At 44.2% G+C, this 16,935-nt stretch overlaps 1 protein-coding gene across 1 annotated transcript; it reads left to right on the forward strand.

Moving 5' to 3' along the window:
- Positions 1–1,206: 1,206 nt before the first annotated feature.
- DDX18 (DEAD-box helicase 18) lies at positions 1,207–16,719 on the forward strand. The gene is made up of 14 exons (XM_008686122.2): positions 1,207–1,391; positions 3,071–3,355; positions 5,154–5,294; positions 6,721–6,856; positions 7,229–7,329; positions 7,449–7,648; positions 7,741–7,855; positions 9,323–9,462; positions 10,329–10,490; positions 10,797–10,949; positions 11,612–11,725; positions 13,224–13,280; positions 13,636–13,813; positions 14,875–16,719. The coding sequence occupies exons 1-14, from the start codon at positions 1,307–1,309 to the stop codon at positions 15,015–15,017; spliced, it is 2,010 nt and encodes a 669-aa protein (XP_008684344.1). The 5' UTR covers positions 1,207–1,306; the 3' UTR covers positions 15,018–16,719.
- The last annotated feature ends 216 nt before the right edge of the window (positions 16,720–16,935 follow it).

A 16,935-nucleotide genomic window follows, 5' to 3' on the forward strand; every position in this document is an offset into this window, starting at 1 on the left:
GAAGGGATCATCTTCATTCTCTGCTCTGCCTGCTGCTAGCACAGTGCATACACACAGGGGGTATGGAATGACAGATTCCATCCCCATCCCCACATGAGGGTGCTGAGCTGTCATGTGCTTCCCTCATCACTGTGTAGTTTACCACAGCTGTTTAATTTTCTATCCTCTCCATATGTCAACTCTGTAAGTTCCATGAACTGTGTGCATCTTATCCACCATTCTGTTCCCAGGACCGAGCACACACCTATCACATACCCCTAGCATAAATATGCTGAAAAAATAATTACTAAATGAGTGAATAATTGATGAATGAATATATTCTGGAAAAAGAGACATCTGGGATGGGGACCCCAAGCAAGAAATTCCAAATAGTTAAACATATATTGAACAGATAATAAGAGAGGCTCTAGGAGTGAGGGACAAAGGAATTTCAGAAGCACATACATGATTAATTTCCACTTCCTCAAACTCCCTAGGTGTTTTCTGAAATCTGATCTAATGATACTGATTTGTTTGCTAGACCTTGTCTTAGAAATTCACTCTGTTAAAAGTGTTGGACTTTGAACCGCAAAGGGGGAGTGCAAGTTTATAAAGGCAAAAGCCACAAGGTTACATAACTTGTTTCAAAAGAATTACCTTTACCCTGCAGAGTTAAACTATCTAATATACCATTGTCAATTCGGCAAGCAGACATTCCATTTGCTCTATTTCAGTGCAAAGTAGAAGAAAGTGTCCCAGGAGGTAGTTCCAACTGACCAGTTGCAACTGACAAAAGTCAAGAGTTCATGGTGTTCCAAGAATTGAAACAGGAGACATGCAGAGACCCCCACTTCTCAATATCTTCCCAACCCTACTTTGAATGACTTTTTCAGCAATGCTTAACTTCGGAATCTTCTTTCACAACGTATAGATGAAATTTAGATTTTATTCAATTTTCCAAATTGTCCAGGATACAAAGAGGCCAAGCACATAAAACTGGAGACTCCCTAAGGCTCCTTGCCCATCCTTGTCTCTTCAGCCTCCTCTGGGGAAGAAGCTCCCATTCCCAGGACCTGCAACGGCCCTAACACGCGCAGCAGCGACACACTGTGAACCTGGGTCGGTCTTCCACTCCTCTAGAGGGCACTGCATAGAGTCCGGTCGCCGGAAGCATTTCCATCCTGGACGCATTTTCCGGACGGCAGTCCTCCAAGGGTCCCTGTGACTATTTCCGGTTGGCCGAGCTACGCACGTGCGACCCAAGAGGAAGTCGCGTCAAGCCGGTAGCGGAGTAGTGGCGCCGCAGTGGAGGCGCTTCACCGACAACATGTCCCATCTACCCATGAAACTCCTGCGCAAGAAGATCGAGAAACGGAACCTGAAATTGCGCCAGCGAAACTTAAAGCTCCAGGGTGAGATGCGCGGAGCTTGGGGGCTGGGGGCCTCGGTAGCTGCGGGAGCCCGCCCCCGGGTCGCGGCGCCGCTCTGCTCGGGAGTCACTACCTCCCTGAAGTCGCGCGGCCGCTTCTCCCGTGGCACGTGTGCTTGTTGAGAGTGAAAGGCAGCCTGGCGCGGGTTCCAGTTGGTCCCGCGCGGGTGCCGCTCTCCGCGTGCTCCAGATCTGCCCCTGATCTTTCTGAGCCTCAGTTTCTCCGGACAGAGTCAGAGAGCAGGAGCGGGCCGCCTGAGTTTTCCTCCAAGGTCTCCAGCCGGGGCTTCCAGCTAAACCAGCTTTTTCTACGTCTCCCTCATTCAGAGTCCCTCCCACCTTTAGGTCCCATCTCATTCCCCATCCCAACCCCCTGGCCCATTTCCAATCAGACACGTGGAACTTGTCATCTCCACGCGCCTTCCTTTCACATCTATTTCATGCCTACATTGCTTCAAAAAATCTCATTGTCTCTCTTGTCGCAGAGTTTTCCTTGATACAGTTGCATTCCCCTGTCCACGTCCGCTCTCTCTCGACTCCTGGAGCATATCCTATCTTCAGTTCTAGAAGTGCCTTTTGCACGTGTCCAGTGCATGCCCTCTCTTCACATTGCTCCTGACTTTAAGTTATGAATTCCTCAAGCACTTCCAGTTATTTGCATGCTTAATAAATACGTACCTGAAAAGGCTGTTACCTGAATGTCCATCATTCTTACCCACCTGCTCTCGCAGTCCTTAAGTTCCTAACAGTGAGCCAGAGATCTTGAAGTTAGCTTATCCTTTTTTGGATCCTATGTAACATATCAATCCTCGAGGGCAATGTTGGAGGCATAATTCCTTACCCTAGTTGGATTCCAGCAGATGAGTTGCTTGCAAGTAATCCTGAAGAAGAGGACAGGTTTGTGGGTTTTAGAAATGGTTTTGAAGTTCCCTTGTATTTCCAGTTCCTAAGAATAATACAGCACTACTGACTACTTCTTGGTACTTAAAAGTAACAATTAAAATAAAAAAAAAAATTTAAGAGTTGTTCCTTTTTATTATATGTAAACAAGGAAACTTTTAAAGAAAACCCTAGGCATATATATATACACACACACACACACACACACATACATACATATATATGTGTGTGTGTATATATATATATATATATATATATAAAATACTGGGACCAGTAAGTGAATTTTCAATTCATCGCTGCTTAAGAAAGTTAGGTTGAGTGTTTTGAAGTTATAGGAAAGCAGTACAATGTGAATAGATGATAGTCTTTCCTAATTTATTGGTTAGCCATATATTTATCAAATGCTTGATACTAAAATGTGTATTTGTAGGTACCGTTGTCTGGCCCCATCTGTTTAAATGTTTAACTTCACTGAAGTTTTTCTGTCCCCGATTCTTAACTCCATATGGACAGAGATGTGGTTTTTTTTGAAGTTAAGAAATCAGTGTAGCTTTCCTTTTTCTTGCTTTTTTCATTAAAGGAAATTGACTTGTCCTGTAGTAGAATGCTATAAATTTAAGTGGTTTTAATAATGTGCATGAAACGTAATTAAAAGCTAAATCATTTCACTCATGGACACCCTGAGATTTCTCATCTGGGATTCCAGCGTTTTTAAGCAAACCTTCCTTTCTTTGTCACAATGTATGTTCTGTTTTTAAACAGGGGCCTCGGATGTGAGCTTATCAGAAACGCAAAATGGAGATGTGTCTGAAGAAACAGTGGGAGGTGGAAAGATTAAAAAATTCCTTAAACAGTCAATGAATGTGGGCTTGCCAGAAGCCCAGAATGGAGAGATAGCTAAAGAAACAGTGGAAACTGTACAAGTTAAAAAAAAAAAGAAGAAATCTACCATAATAATCAATGGAGAAGCAGCAACACAGCCTCCCAATTCAGAATCAAAAAAGAAGAAGAAGAAAAAGAGAAAAATGGTGGATGATGCTGGGCCTGGTAAGTGCTTCAGTTTCCTTGAACTTCAGGCAGTCAAACAATTTTCACAGTTTTACCTTTTTTCTATTATTATTGTATTAATACAACAGGCAAGAATCCCTGTGCTCACTAGTATATCAGAAAATAGTCTAGTAGCAAAAAGAAGCAACGTGGGGGCTGGGGTGTGACATTTTTATTTGTATTAAGACACTGAGAAATGTGTCGTGCTGTTACATTCCCTAATGACTGAAGAAAACCTCACGCTTCAATAAAAGCCTCCTTTGGATTCTAGAAATTTGCTCTTCTTGACAGTTGGCTAGGCTTTTAAACAGACTATATTATGGCAGAGGGTTTTAGGTTTATTACCTGTTTTCAAACAGAATTGTGGCATTACACTAAAGAGATCGAGGTCAGTATATTCCTGTCTTCTCAGGCCTTTATTTCAGGGGACTTTGCATTAATGATACTTTTTACTTACCCTTTTTTTGTCCCAATTTTTTTTCCTACTGTAAATTTCTCCTCTTAAAAGGAGACTTAGTATTAATTTGGATATGCAAAGTGTATAAAAATACCAGGTAACTTTTGTATAAATGGAACATTAATTCCCAGGTGAGCAGAATGGCCAGGAGGGGGAGGCCGGTTTCTTTTGGAGGATGGTTGGATTTGGATGGGCTTACATGAAGGATAGGCATTTTAACTGAGATGTGAGCAAGCAGCGATTTCAAGGGAGAATACAACAGCTGTCAACAAACTATTCAGCCCTCTGCCTACTTTTGGAAATAAAGCTTTATTAGAACACGGCAGTGCCCATTTGTTTACTTGGTCTTTATTGTGACAAACCCTGTGCCCTGCAAAACCTGTAATGTTTACTCTCTGGCCTTTATAGAAGTTTATTCTAATCTGGGTTAGAACCTCCTATTCATCTAACTTAACTGAAATGAAAGTTCCATTCAGAAAGGAGCTTTGAAGTTTTCCAAATATGCATAGCCAGTCTCATGCTGCGCGTAGGTTGACCATTTCCCAGAAGGGTGGTAGTCAGGTGCAAGGAAGAGGCCAGTCCTGGGCCACAGAGAGTCCTGAGTTCTGGTCCAGGTCGAGTTCTGTTCTAACTCACATAATTACCTGCCATGAATTTATAAAATCCCAGCGTAGTAGTTAACCCATTGGACCCCGAGTGGAGCATTCAAGAGTGTGATGGGAGGTAAGGCTGGAAGGGTAGTGGAGGGCCCTGTTACGAAAGCTGTATGTAGAAGTGAAATGCCAGGAGGCCTTCCCCCTGCCTCCCCTCGCCACTTGGTTTCCAGGAGCTGCCAGTTTCTGTCTCCCGCCTGAGGGAATTGTGCTTTGCACTGAGGTCTCTCTAGGAACATGAGGAACCTTTGGGATTTCTGCTCATCTTTGAACCAAAGCTAGTTTTTATGGAAAATTTATGTTTAATGGCATAGTAGGACAAATTAATGCTTTGTAAGAGTTCAAAAAACCATTAATCACAGCCCTTCTTTTCCCCCGTGGACTACATAAACTTGATGTAATTAGTGTACTTAAATTATTCAACTTTTCAAAAATGTCTTGGTCACTTAGGATGCTGCAATAGGCCTAAAAAATAAAGTTTTGTTTGCAAATCTGCATGTCCCCATGGGTTTTTACATATAATTAAATCTTTAGTCATGGAAAGGGACATTCTTAGCATATTGAAACTGGAAATGTGTTCAGCTTTCGGAAGAATGCCTCTGCATTATACATCTTTTTATTTTGTCATCCCATTTGGTATTTTATTTTAACAAAAAAATTCGGGGGGTGTTGTCCTTTAAAACCAAAGATACCAAAAAAGTGAGAGCTGAAGACAAAGGGGACGCTGAAGAAGGGGCCCAAGCTCCTGAGGAGACAGAAGACAGTGTGGAGAAGCCAGATGATGAGGAAGAGGACAGTGAAGTGCCCAGCCTACCCCTGGGACTGACAGGTAACTTTAGAAAGTTTTCCAGAGAGACCTTAAACATGGCATGCCTTCTGGATTATAGGATTTGAAGTTTCAGTTGGGATTTTTAATTTACCTAGAAAAAGTATTGACAAGAAATATTTTCTATCCAGCTGCTGCTTTATCCACTTCGTGTGCTTTAGTTCTAGCCGTTTCTCTCTCTTTTCCTTTTCTGCATTCCTAGCATTAAATATTTTGATAAACACACGAACAGCTTCTGGGGTCCTCTCTTCCTTTGGTTTGTTGTTTTCTAAAGCTCATTCCGTTTTGTAGTAGGGAAATCATTGGCCCAGAAGTCTGGAGATCAGAGGTTTAATACTGGCCCAGTTACTAGTAAGGAAGGATGGAATTCACATTATTGAGGGACTTTGGCCAGGGTAAATTCCTTTGGCCTCGGTTTCTTTATAAGGTCAAGAGTTTGGCCAGAATCACTTGCTCCAAACCAGAAATGTCTAGGAGTTCCTGGAGTTGTTCACTGTGGGTTTTTTATTTGTTACCATACTGAGGTCTAACCCCAGGCTTGCTTAATCAGAATTGCAGAAGTTACGGCAGTGGTTCCCAACCAGGGCAGTTTTGCTTCCTTGGAGGGGTGACCAGGTCATCCTGGTTTACCCAGAACTTGACCAGTTCTAGTTTTAGCATCCAAAGTCCTGCATCCCATACACCTCCTCTGTCCCAGGCAAACCGTGAAGGTTGGCTACCAACATGTTTGGTTGTCAGAACTGGGGGCACACTACTGTCATTTAGTGGGTGGAGGTCAGGGAGGCTACAGAACGTCCAGTAATGCATGGGACGGCCTCCCACAACACGGAAGTATCCCGCCCAAATGTCAGTAGTGCCCCGGTGGACCATAGCGGGCTGATGAGCAGGGCAGGTTTGGGGGGGGTTCCCCAGGTGAGTTTGATATCTTCCCCTGCTGAAGAACCACCGCACATGCGATGTGTGTTCCGTCTAATGGTGTGTGGCTGTGCCTGACCTTCTCAGTTGTCTTTTTGGGGTGAGATTAACAGCCCTTTTGATTGACTTTGCACTCATTTCTATTATACGGGATGCTTTCACTTTTTATTTCAGATTTCTTAAATATTTCATTTCTCTGTGCATCCCCCACACGCTTGACATTTTCATTTGACACAAGTCCCTTGATTATACCTACTCTCCGTCCTTTACTGTTTTGTTACCGTATAGGTCCTAGACTTCGCACAGCCGTTAGCAGGAGAAACTTCAAAAGTCGGGGTCTTCGTCTTAGTATTACGTAGGAATGGTGGGGGTCTAGTCTTTCTTACTGAAAGAAGCTCGTGTCAGCTCGATTCCCACCCAGTGTTTTCAAACAGCAAAACTAATTTACATAGCCATAGCAGTATTAACTACTAGAAAAAGACAAATCGGTAATGATAAACTGTCTTTTCTTTAGGAGCTTTTGAGGATACTTCATTTGCTTCTCTTTCTAATCTGGTCAATGAGCACACTCTGAGGGCAATAAAAGAAATGGGTTTTACAAACATGACTGAAATTCAGCATAAAAGTATCAGACCACTTCTGGAAGGCAGGTATGATTAACATTGATGTTTGGACATTAGTACCTATTTTTAGTGCTGGTCGTTTAGAAAGAAAATGCCAACGTGTTCTGTTGATGTTTGCACTGTGCTTTGGGTTGATAAATCCACACTTCATTAAAGGCTTTAAGTTACTGATGTTTGAAGAAGAGTGTTCATTTCTGTTTTATAGCATAATTCTTATATCTGAGTTAGATATTTAACCCCTGTGATTGATCCAGTAATAAAGAAGCTAGGGACTTTGTTTTTCTTACTCATGTTCTAGCCTTGCTGCCTGAAAGGTGGTAGTTCGTAGTAGGTATCCAGTAAATGCTGGTTGACTAAGTAGACTAAGTGTCTCTTTTCCTTTCCGTTTCTAATATTTAGGGATCTTCTAGCAGCCGCAAAAACAGGCAGTGGCAAAACGCTGGCATTTCTCATCCCTGCGGTCGAACTCATTGTCAAGTTAAAGTTCATGCCTAGGAATGGTGAGTCTCCGATCCGGGTGTTCTGGCCAGTAGCTCACTGGAAGTGTATCGTAGCTGTTACGGACTCATGGCGATAACTACACCTGGCCTTTTACCGTGTATCATTTTTTGCTTTTTAGGCACTGGAGTTCTCATTCTCTCACCTACTAGGGAACTGGCCATGCAGACTTTCGGTGTTCTTAAGGAGCTGATGACACACCACGTTCACACGTACGGGTTGATAATGGGCGGCAGCAACAGATCTGCGGAAGCACAGAAGCTCGGTAACGGGATCAACATCATCGTGGCCACCCCCGGCCGCCTCCTGGACCACATGCAGGTGAGGCAGCGCTGCCGTGGGCACCTGTCTCCTCGCCTCGTGGGAAGCCTAAACCGGAGCTAAGGAGTTCCTCTTGGCCTTTGTCTTGTCAGAATACCCCAGGGTTTATGTATAAGAATCTGCAGTGTCTGGTTATCGATGAGGCGGATCGTATCTTGGATGTTGGGTTTGAAGAGGAATTGAAACAAATTATTAAACTTCTGCCAAGTAAGTAAGCGTAATCCCTGCACGTGCTTTGCAAAGTAGCTGTTGGAAGTAGGTGAGGCTTGTCCCTCAATGGAAACGGTTCAGACTGGAATTTTCATCAAGCCAGACCAGTCAGCCCGAGAGGTGGTTTGCAACGCAAGTGTCAGACTTAGCAGTAACTTAATGCAGTGGTTTTGCCACTTCAGAGGTTATAATGCAAGTTAGTCCTAACATCGGTCTCACTCCCGTCTGCCCCCACCACCCCATCTTACTTTTTCTCACCCACCCTGCCATCTCCCGGGTAGCCGTGCATGTGTTGCCGGCCGTGTGCTCCTGAATGTACATACCTGGGCTGTAGTACTTGCAGCGTTGCAACCGTCGATGTCTCTGATAAGGCCGTGATTCCATTTATCATATGGTTTTCTAATGCTTTATTGAAGTATAATTGATACAGTCTGTACATAGTTTAAATATACAATTTGTAAAGTTTTGACATGTTTACACCTGTGAGACCCATCACCCCGATCAATAGAGAAAACAGTCTTCACCATTAAGTGTGGTGTTAGCTACAGGGGGTTTTTTGTAGCTGCCCTTTGGTAGACAAAGGATGAGAATGATCCCTCTTGTTCCTGGTTTGCTGAGGCGTTTTTGTTTTTGTTTTTTTTATCTGCACATACTAGCTGTTCTTACTGTTCCAGAATGGCATGCTGCAGATACCGGACAGTATGTACTTTTATTCATTACAAAATGGCTTCCAAACCATCAGCCATGAAATTGTAGTAACAGCATAAAACAGAACAGTAACATTACAATCAGAAGTAGATGTTAAATTCTATCACATGCTTTTACCGCGTCAGTTAAAACGATCAGATGTTTGTTTTTTCGTTAAATATTTCTTTAAATTTTAAATTTGTTAATATAGTAAGTTATATCGGTTAATTTTCAAATATTAAACAACTCTGCATTCCTGAAGTAAACCCCACTTGGTCATGGTGTATTATCCTTTCTATATGCTACATTCACCTTTGCTAAAATTTTGTTTAGAAATTTTGCATCTGTGCTTATAAATCATTATTGGGTTTTGGTATCAGGGTAATGGCTGGCTTCAAAGAATGAGTTGGGAACTAAAAACTCTCTTCAAATCCTGGAGAGATTGTGCAGACTGGGTAATATTTTTTTCCTTAAATGTTTGCTAGAATTCACCAGTGGGAAGTCTTTGGGGCTGGAGTTTTCTTTCCACGACGATTTTAACTACAATTTCTGTCATAGATACAAAGCTGTTCAGGATTTTGGTTTCATCTCAAGTAAGCTCTAGCCATTTGTCTTTCAAAGAAATTGTCCATTTTATCTAAGTTGTCAGATTTCTGGACATAAAGTTGTCCGTGATATTCCTTTCTTAATATCTGGTCTACTCAGTATTTCTAGTGGTGAGGCGATGCTAACGATTCCTTGAAATATTTGGGTTCTTCTTATGTGTATCTGTTTCAGCCCGCAGGCAGACCATGCTCTTTTCCGCCACACAAACTCGAAAAGTGGAAGACTTGGCGAGGATTTCTCTGAAAAAGGAGCCGCTGTATGTTGGTGTCGATGACGATAAAGCTAACGCAACCGTGGACGGTCTCGAGCAGGTACTTTGTGGAGATCTCACACTCACGGGTCGTCTCGGGCGTGTCCCTGTAATAGTTCGGAGGCTCATCCCGAGAGCAGGTGGATTAGTGAACTTTTAACCCAGATACAGTGAGTGTGGGTATTGGCTGTCTGGCGTCACGAATCCTGAATTCCGAATAATGTGATCAGCTCTCTTTTCTGTCTCTTGATACTGCTTGCCACATGGGAGACGTTAGTCACTACGGATTGTAAATGCAGTACGAAACAAAAGGTGTTATTTAGTGATCTTTTGCTGTAATATGCAAGGTGAGTTAGCAGATGGAGAGGCTGGTTTCAGGCACATTGCTGTGAAAAATTGGAAATGAGGTGACAGATCCAAACTAGGTGGATTGAAAATAGGACTCTTGAGTCTTTTGATGAATAAAATATTTCAGATAACGATCTTGCTTAAAAATTCCGTTCGTTGTGTATTTTAAGACATGTATTCCCTTGGCTTTGTTATCTTGTTGAGGACACCGCACTTAGGCTGTAGTTATCTGAGATCTTGCTATCGAGGACCTTTGGAAAAATGAAGCATTGCTGTGCTTTGAGGGTTCCAGCGCATAGAGTTGTTACTTTATGATGACTGCACAAACTGGGTAGCGAGAAGTCTGTAACCTCAGAAATATGAAAAGTATTTAGTGATTGCATCCAGTAAAAGGAACCAGAAGAGCTAAAATCCGTCTCGGGGTAGGGATGCTTTGTTGTAACGAAGGCAGTAATTTTGTTATAGGTGAGTGGCACGATGGGGCATATGCGGTGTGTATCTGTGCCCTCCATCAAATTATATTGGTTCATGAAGCTGAAGACGTCTGATTATTTTTCTGTTCACTTGAACGACTTCTAGGGATATGTTGTCTGTCCCTCGGAGAAGCGATTCCTCCTGCTCTTTACATTCCTTAAGAAGAACCGGAAGAAGAAACTGATGGTCTTCTTTTCATCCTGTAAGTCCGTGAAGTACCATTACGAGTTGCTGAACTACATCGATCTGCCTGTCTTGGCCATTCACGTAAGTGATTATCATGAGTTTATTAAAAAACCGTGAACACTTACCAAGTATACGGATTGTGGGGTTTGCAGTATCGCGCTCTCTAAATGGAGAATGATCCGTGTGGAGGGAGCTTTGCTGGGTTTGGAAGGGTGAGGACCACAAGGGGGTAAGAGATACCATCCACTTAGGAAATGAGATCTAGGCCAGGGAGTGAAATGGAAATGAAGCAGGTTAACAGCTCCGCAGCTGGGGGGTCGTACACCCAGACCTCCCAGAAGTGACCTCACGTTTCCAGCTCTGAGGCATGCTTTGGTCTGATTCTAGGGAAGGCAGAAGCAGAATAAGCGCACGACCACGTTCTTCCAGTTCTGCAATGCAGATTCGGGGATATTGTTGTGTACCGACGTGGCAGCTCGAGGCCTGGATATTCCTGAAGTCGACTGGATTGTTCAGTATGACCCTCCTGATGACCCCAAGGTAACCGGCATCCTCGGAACTTCTCCACAAGGGCTCTGCCTTCAGGAATGAGCTTTCCGGTTTCCCTGAGACCCAGCAGATTTCCTGTTCAGAGGTTGATCGCGTAGTTTCCGCACGCTGACCGCAGTTGTTCTCTGGCCCTGCTAGTAGCTGGGGCTTTTACTGGACCAGAGGGGGTGTGCTGAGTTTGAGAGGCCTCAGTGAGGATGAAGTTAGGGCTGTCATGTGCTTGGAATGGTCTGTGAAGAGTAGTAGGTGTTAGAAGAAAATAAAATTTACTTTCAGTAATAGGTAAGATTCTGTACCATATGTAATAAAATAAGTTTTATTAAATATTGTCAACAAGCAATAGATGACGAAAATTGTCAGCTAGCATGAAAACCTGTTCGAAAAAGTTATTTTGAAGACGAAGCACACTTAGTCGTTAATGCGAATATCACGTCGAGCGGCTGTCAGGCCTCGGTCCCTGCCCTGTTAACCTCTCTGGTCACGGTCCATGCAGAAGCAGGGGGCGTGGCCAGCAGGTGTGTGGCACGGCCCTGGGGGAGGAGCACCATGTCATCCAGATGTGCTGACACGCTTCTGTCCACCGTGCAGCTCCTCGAAAGGCAGGTTCCCATGCAAGTTGGTCTGTTAATTCAGGTTTTCTCTCTCCACCAAAGGAATATATTCATCGTGTGGGAAGAACAGCCAGAGGCCTAAACGGGAGAGGGCATGCCTTGCTCATTTTACGCCCTGAAGAATTGGGTTTCCTTCGTTACTTAAAGCAATCCAAGGTAAAGATCTTGGTTTAGAAAATCTGAAGCTGGGAACAGATTCCTCTTGGTTGGAATTGTGTGCCAGTGCCGATGGCCTTAAGCACCATTTCTGGATGGCTCTGGGTGTCGGGTGTCGTTGCCGTGCTCCGGGAACAGTTAGAACAGTTAAGTTGGGCAAGGGAGATTAGATGCGGGTCTGGCCTGAACCGTGAACAGCCCTTGGCCCCTCTGGCTCAGCAGTGTATCTCAGTGTCCCTAGGCACTGTCCCTTTCCCTAGCCATTTGAAACCACCTCTGCCCCTTCTAAGCTCCCTCACACCTGGTCGCCTCCACATGCCCCCTTGCTGCAGCCTTGTTTTCACGAGGACTCCATTCACTCCTGTCTCTCCCTCCTCCTCCTCCCGTCCTGTACTCCTTGACTCTGTTTTGCCTCCTTTCTCTCCCAGTACCGTCTCAAGTCTCCTACTAAAAAAACAACTTCGACCCTGAACCCATTTGCCTTCCTCTCCCGTCGTGGCTGCTGCTGATTGCCTTTCTTCCTTCTACTGTTTTGGAAAGGAGTTTTTCTTTTCTCTTTTTACTGTCCACTTACCCTGATCCCCAGCCTACCCTCCTCTGGCTCTGGCCTCACTCCATCTACCAAACCTGAATTCATTAGAATCCTGACTGGCCTCCGATCCTGTGCACACCTGTCAGGCCTTCTCTTGACATTTGCCCCCTCTCTGGCCTCCCTTGGCACAGTCTTACCAAGTGGATTTTCCCCTACCCTGCAAGTTCCCGGAAATGGCCTTTATGCCTTTTCTCTAGAATACCCTTTTCTGCATCTTACAGAATGATTACGGTTTCAGTGAACTGCTCTGTCTCGTGGGACGCCATCACTGATCTCCTGTCGTTGGCGTTCCCGCAGCACGAGTGTTCATCCAGCTGCCTTCTTACCCGCTCCCTGTCTGCTCTGCAAGACTGCAGACTCTGAGAGTGGGGTCCAGGACTTGGGCAGCTGGTTTTCCAGCACCTCTCCGAGCTCTGGCATTTTTGCACTTATCTAATACGTGATGACTGGTGAGAGATCCTTCCTGTAGTGGGGTGTGGTCATCATGAGTTCTGGTATCACAGACCCTAGTCACAGGGCAGGGTGGCTGTGGGCCAGCTCTCCTGACACGGAGGGAGGGGCTAGTGGTCCTTCTGACTAGAAGCATCGGGCTGCCTTATGTTGTATCTATAGAGATCCTTCTGTAGAGAAAAGGGCTTCGTTGACTTACTGTCCCTGTCTAGTCCCTCGCCTTTCCTTTCAGGAAGGGTCCTCAGCACAATGCATGTCAAGGTAGCCGAAGTAAGCTAAGACTTTTCCGTTGGTTGCGGGAGACCAGAGGAGCAGCTGTCTGTCCTGAGGGAGTCGCACAGGCCTGGCTGTCCTCCTGGTTCTTCATGGGACGGGATGCTTGTCACCGCTCAATCATCTGCATGTCCGAATATCAATCCATCCTGGTCTGCTGATTTTCATGTTTTTGTTTTCTAGGTTCCATTAAGTGAATTTGAGTTTTCCTGGTCCAAAATTTCTGACATTCAGTCTCAGGTGTGTTTGGTATTTTATTTGTATGTTTTTTGGTCTTTTGAAACACTTGTGAGGAAGAGTTGGCCTCAGTTGGTAATCGTCCTCTGACTCTCCCCTTCCGTGAACCAGGTTTGGACTGTGTCATCTCTTAGGGTTCTTGCCATGCTGCTTACCGTGTTCCTGTGTTTCCTGCCTTGTTCCAGTTGGTACCTTATAAGAACTTTGACATTCTTCTTCCTGCACCCTGCGCTTGCAAATATTACAAAACTTGGAGCAAGTGTACTGGAACCAACGTCTTTTTACATAGGGTGGTTTTGTTCTGATACATGTGAAGTCTGCTTTTGTATTTTATTGAGACCAGTGTCTTTCATTCCAGCTTGAAAAATTGATTGAAAAGAACTACTTCCTTCATAAGTCAGCCCAGGAAGCATATAAGTCCTACATTCGGGCATATGATTCCCATTCTCTGAAACAGATCTTCAATGTTAATAACTTAAATTTGCCTCAGGTGGCTCTGTCGTTTGGTTTCAAGGTGCCTCCTTTTGTTGATCTGAGTATCCTTTTCTTTGTTGTCAGGAATTCATCTGGGAACCGAGGGACAGAAGGTTGACAGAGGGGCACTTGGGCTTAGCACTTGGTTTGGTGTGTGCTCTGGCTGCGGTCTGGAAGCCGGAGAATTCATTCTGGTCACTGTCTCTCTGTCAGTGCTGGCACATGGTAGGCACGGGTTAACTGTCACTGTGGGGGTTACAGACACAAGACAGCCTGTGCTTTAGGCCTTTGGGAATTTGACAGGCAGTGCGAGCCAGAGAGTCGTGCGTTCCGGAGAGAAGCCCGTAGGGTTACAGTTGCAGGGCTCGGGCGGTCGTGAGGCTTCCCCGTACGAGGTCATGGAGAGCAGCTTGCCCTGGAGCTGAAGAGAGAAGATGGGACCTCAGAGTTTTTATCCCCCCAAAGCCATGGAAGGATTTCGTGCAAGGAAGTTTTAAGACTAGCAACAGAAAATAACACTTCAGTGCTACTCAGGCTAAAAGGCCAAGGAAACGCCTCCAGTTGCTTCTGTTGCAGTTGATAATCTGTACTTTATCCTCGTGTTTTCCACCAAGGAAACAAACAGCGCAAGTGAGGCCTGTGAGTTAGCACGAGACGGGGGGTCACTGTCCGCATCGTGGGCAGTGAGTAAACGTCTGTTGTGATGAACACTTATGAACTGTGAGGAGGGAAGAGCACCTCCTTCAGTTGGTTAAGCATTCCTGAATCCACTCTGAGCCTCGGTGAAGGTCCTTTGTTTTGACATTGAGGGTGGTTTCTAATGTGGTTCTATAGACATGCTGATGTGCCTCTCAACTTGTAAATAACCGTCTTCAGTTTCATTCGGCAGAGAAAACAATATGGCTGTTACATTGGGCTTACAAGTCACACCTGCTCATTTTAGTCCATGATCACGTGACCACTCCAGACTTCCTGGAAATGGGTCACATTTATGGTCGCATTTTCGTGGTGCGGGAAGGGGTTGTGGGAGCAGAGCAGCAGAGGACATACTGGTTTGTTCTCTGTATGGATATTAGAGCTCATGGTCTTTGAGTTGCTTGATTTCCTTAACCTTCGCCTGTAGACGTGAATAGCAACGACGGCAAGCTTAAAAAGAGAGGAGGCGGCGGCGGCTTTGGCTACCAGAAAGCCAAGAAAGTCGAGAAGTCCAAAATCTTCAAACATATCAGCAAGAAATCCTCCGACACCAGGCAGTTCTCCCACTGAAAACACGCCTTCCTTCGTCTTAAAATGCTTTGTCCTGAAATGGATTTTTTTTCCCTTTCTCTAACAAAGGAATTGTTGTGGCTTCAGGATTGGGACTGACGGAACAGGAGTATGAATTGATGTGGTTGCAAGCACTGGACACTGATACTTCCAGGGCATACTGCTCTTACTTGGGGATGTAAAACAGAGTTCAGTTCTTCTAGGTTGTTCAAGGGCAAAGCAAGGGATCTTTTGGATTCTGTTGTGACGATAGAGTATTTTAAATCTTTTACTTCTAAATTTGTTATTGTTTGGGGGTGGGGGCATTTTTTTATTTAAAATCAATTAACATGTATTACTGGTTTCAGAGGTGGAGTTCGGTGACTCATCAGTCTTGTATAACACCCATGCTCATTACATCACATGCCCTCCTTAATGTCCGTCGCCCAGTTCAACCCGCCTTAGAAGGCAGTGGCCTGGTACACTGAACGGGTGCTGGGGTGGCGATGCAGCAGATGGTCTCAGGTTTTTTATTTTTGTTTTGGGGTTTGGGGGTGGGTTTTTTTTTGAGGGGGGGGGTTTCGGTTGTTTCTTGGACCTTAACCATAGTTCTTGACCTCCCCTGAAAACGCTACTGTGGCCAGGAAGCACGTTACATTAAAGGTGGCGTTGGCTTTTATATACTCCAGATTTTAAAGCAGTGAGCCTTTCCCATTTTTTTTTTAAGAGCACAAAGTGTGGGTTATTTGTCATTGTTATTTGAATAAAGCACTCTTAGCATTCCGAACATTTGTTGGGAACAGTGGGAATCTGAGAATTTTTTGAGTCTCATTTACACCAATATAGGTGTAATAATCCGCTGTTGTCCATTTAATAACTTAGGAAAACCTTTTTGAAAAAGGCACAAAGTGATGACACAGCTCGTTCAACTTTGTCTCAAGTGGTTTGGATTTTGATGAACTCTTCCAACCCTGCAGAGTACTCAGGAGGCAAAGACCTTTTTGAGAAAAATTGCCCCCCTTCCAGATCTGTGAAACAAAAATAGGTTTATGATGAAAATTGGAAATGAACAGGGGTCAAAAAGAGCAGCAAAAGATGGGGGTTTCGTCCCGTGGGGTTTTTGTTGTAGGAACTCTTTTGACTTTGGAGTATTTCGTGTGTCTTATTTCCAGTGCATTTTATAACTATAAAATGGCCATTAACTTTTGGTCAGTTGGAAACCAGAGTTGCTGGCATCCTTTTGCTGTTGTGCCAGTTAATATTCATAGTTTCCTGTTCAATATAAATACACTGAGAACATCAAATGTGGAGGAAACAGCCTGATATAAATAGCATGCCAGTAGTAAAGAAAACGTGATCCTCTGTGTCTGGGCTCAACCACTGTCCCCCTGGCCAGACCTGTCCTAGGGTTCTGGCCTGACTGCTGGACTCCTGGCATTTAAGAACGCTTCATCTGAGACATCCAGTAACTTGTTTTTCTTTTTTGTTTCAGAAATAATCACGTCTCAAAAAATACACAAAAACAAAGGGAAGACTATTTAATCACAGAGCAGGAGTAAAAACTGTCGATATTTTCATACATAGCCAGGAGGGGTTTTGTAGACAGACTTTTAAATTTTCTATCAGAAGTGAAGTCATCCTTTACCCCCTACTTGTAACCAACTTGTTTCATAACGTGTTATTTTTCTGTGTCATTAAATAATTATGTCCATTTTATATTTCACTTATGACTACGTTTTGTTAATGACCCTTGCTTGGTCTGCCTAGACCAAGGTTCTAGGTCCCTGCTCATGACAGAGGGGTGCTCTTGTTTGACCTGCCGTGGTTCATGTCCAGTAGGAGTAGAAGTCAGTCTTGCAGAGATTTTATGAGTTAAGTATATAAAAAGAAGGTAGAAAGATTGTGCTTTCTATAGTAATGGCTCATTCCAGGGACTTGC

The sequence above is a fragment of the Ursus maritimus genome, unplaced genomic scaffold, assembly GCF_017311325.1.
Source record: "Ursus maritimus isolate PB19 unplaced genomic scaffold, ASM1731132v1 scaffold_1, whole genome shotgun sequence".
Classification (NCBI taxonomy): domain Eukaryota; kingdom Metazoa; phylum Chordata; class Mammalia; order Carnivora; family Ursidae; genus Ursus; species Ursus maritimus.

Bases quoted from the DNA above. Each gene is read 5' to 3' on its own strand.
- DDX18 (XM_008686122.2), top strand. From the start codon at position 1,307: ATGTCCCATCTACCCATGAAACTCCTGCGCAAGAAGATCGAGAAACGG. The intron at 3,356-5,153 runs GTAAGTGCTTCA...TTAAAACCAAAG, and splicing joins GGTGGATGATGCTGGGCCTG to ATACCAAAAAAGTGAGAGCT. The intron at 7,649-7,740 runs GTGAGGCAGCGC...TTGTCTTGTCAG, and splicing joins GCCTCCTGGACCACATGCAG to AATACCCCAGGGTTTATGTA.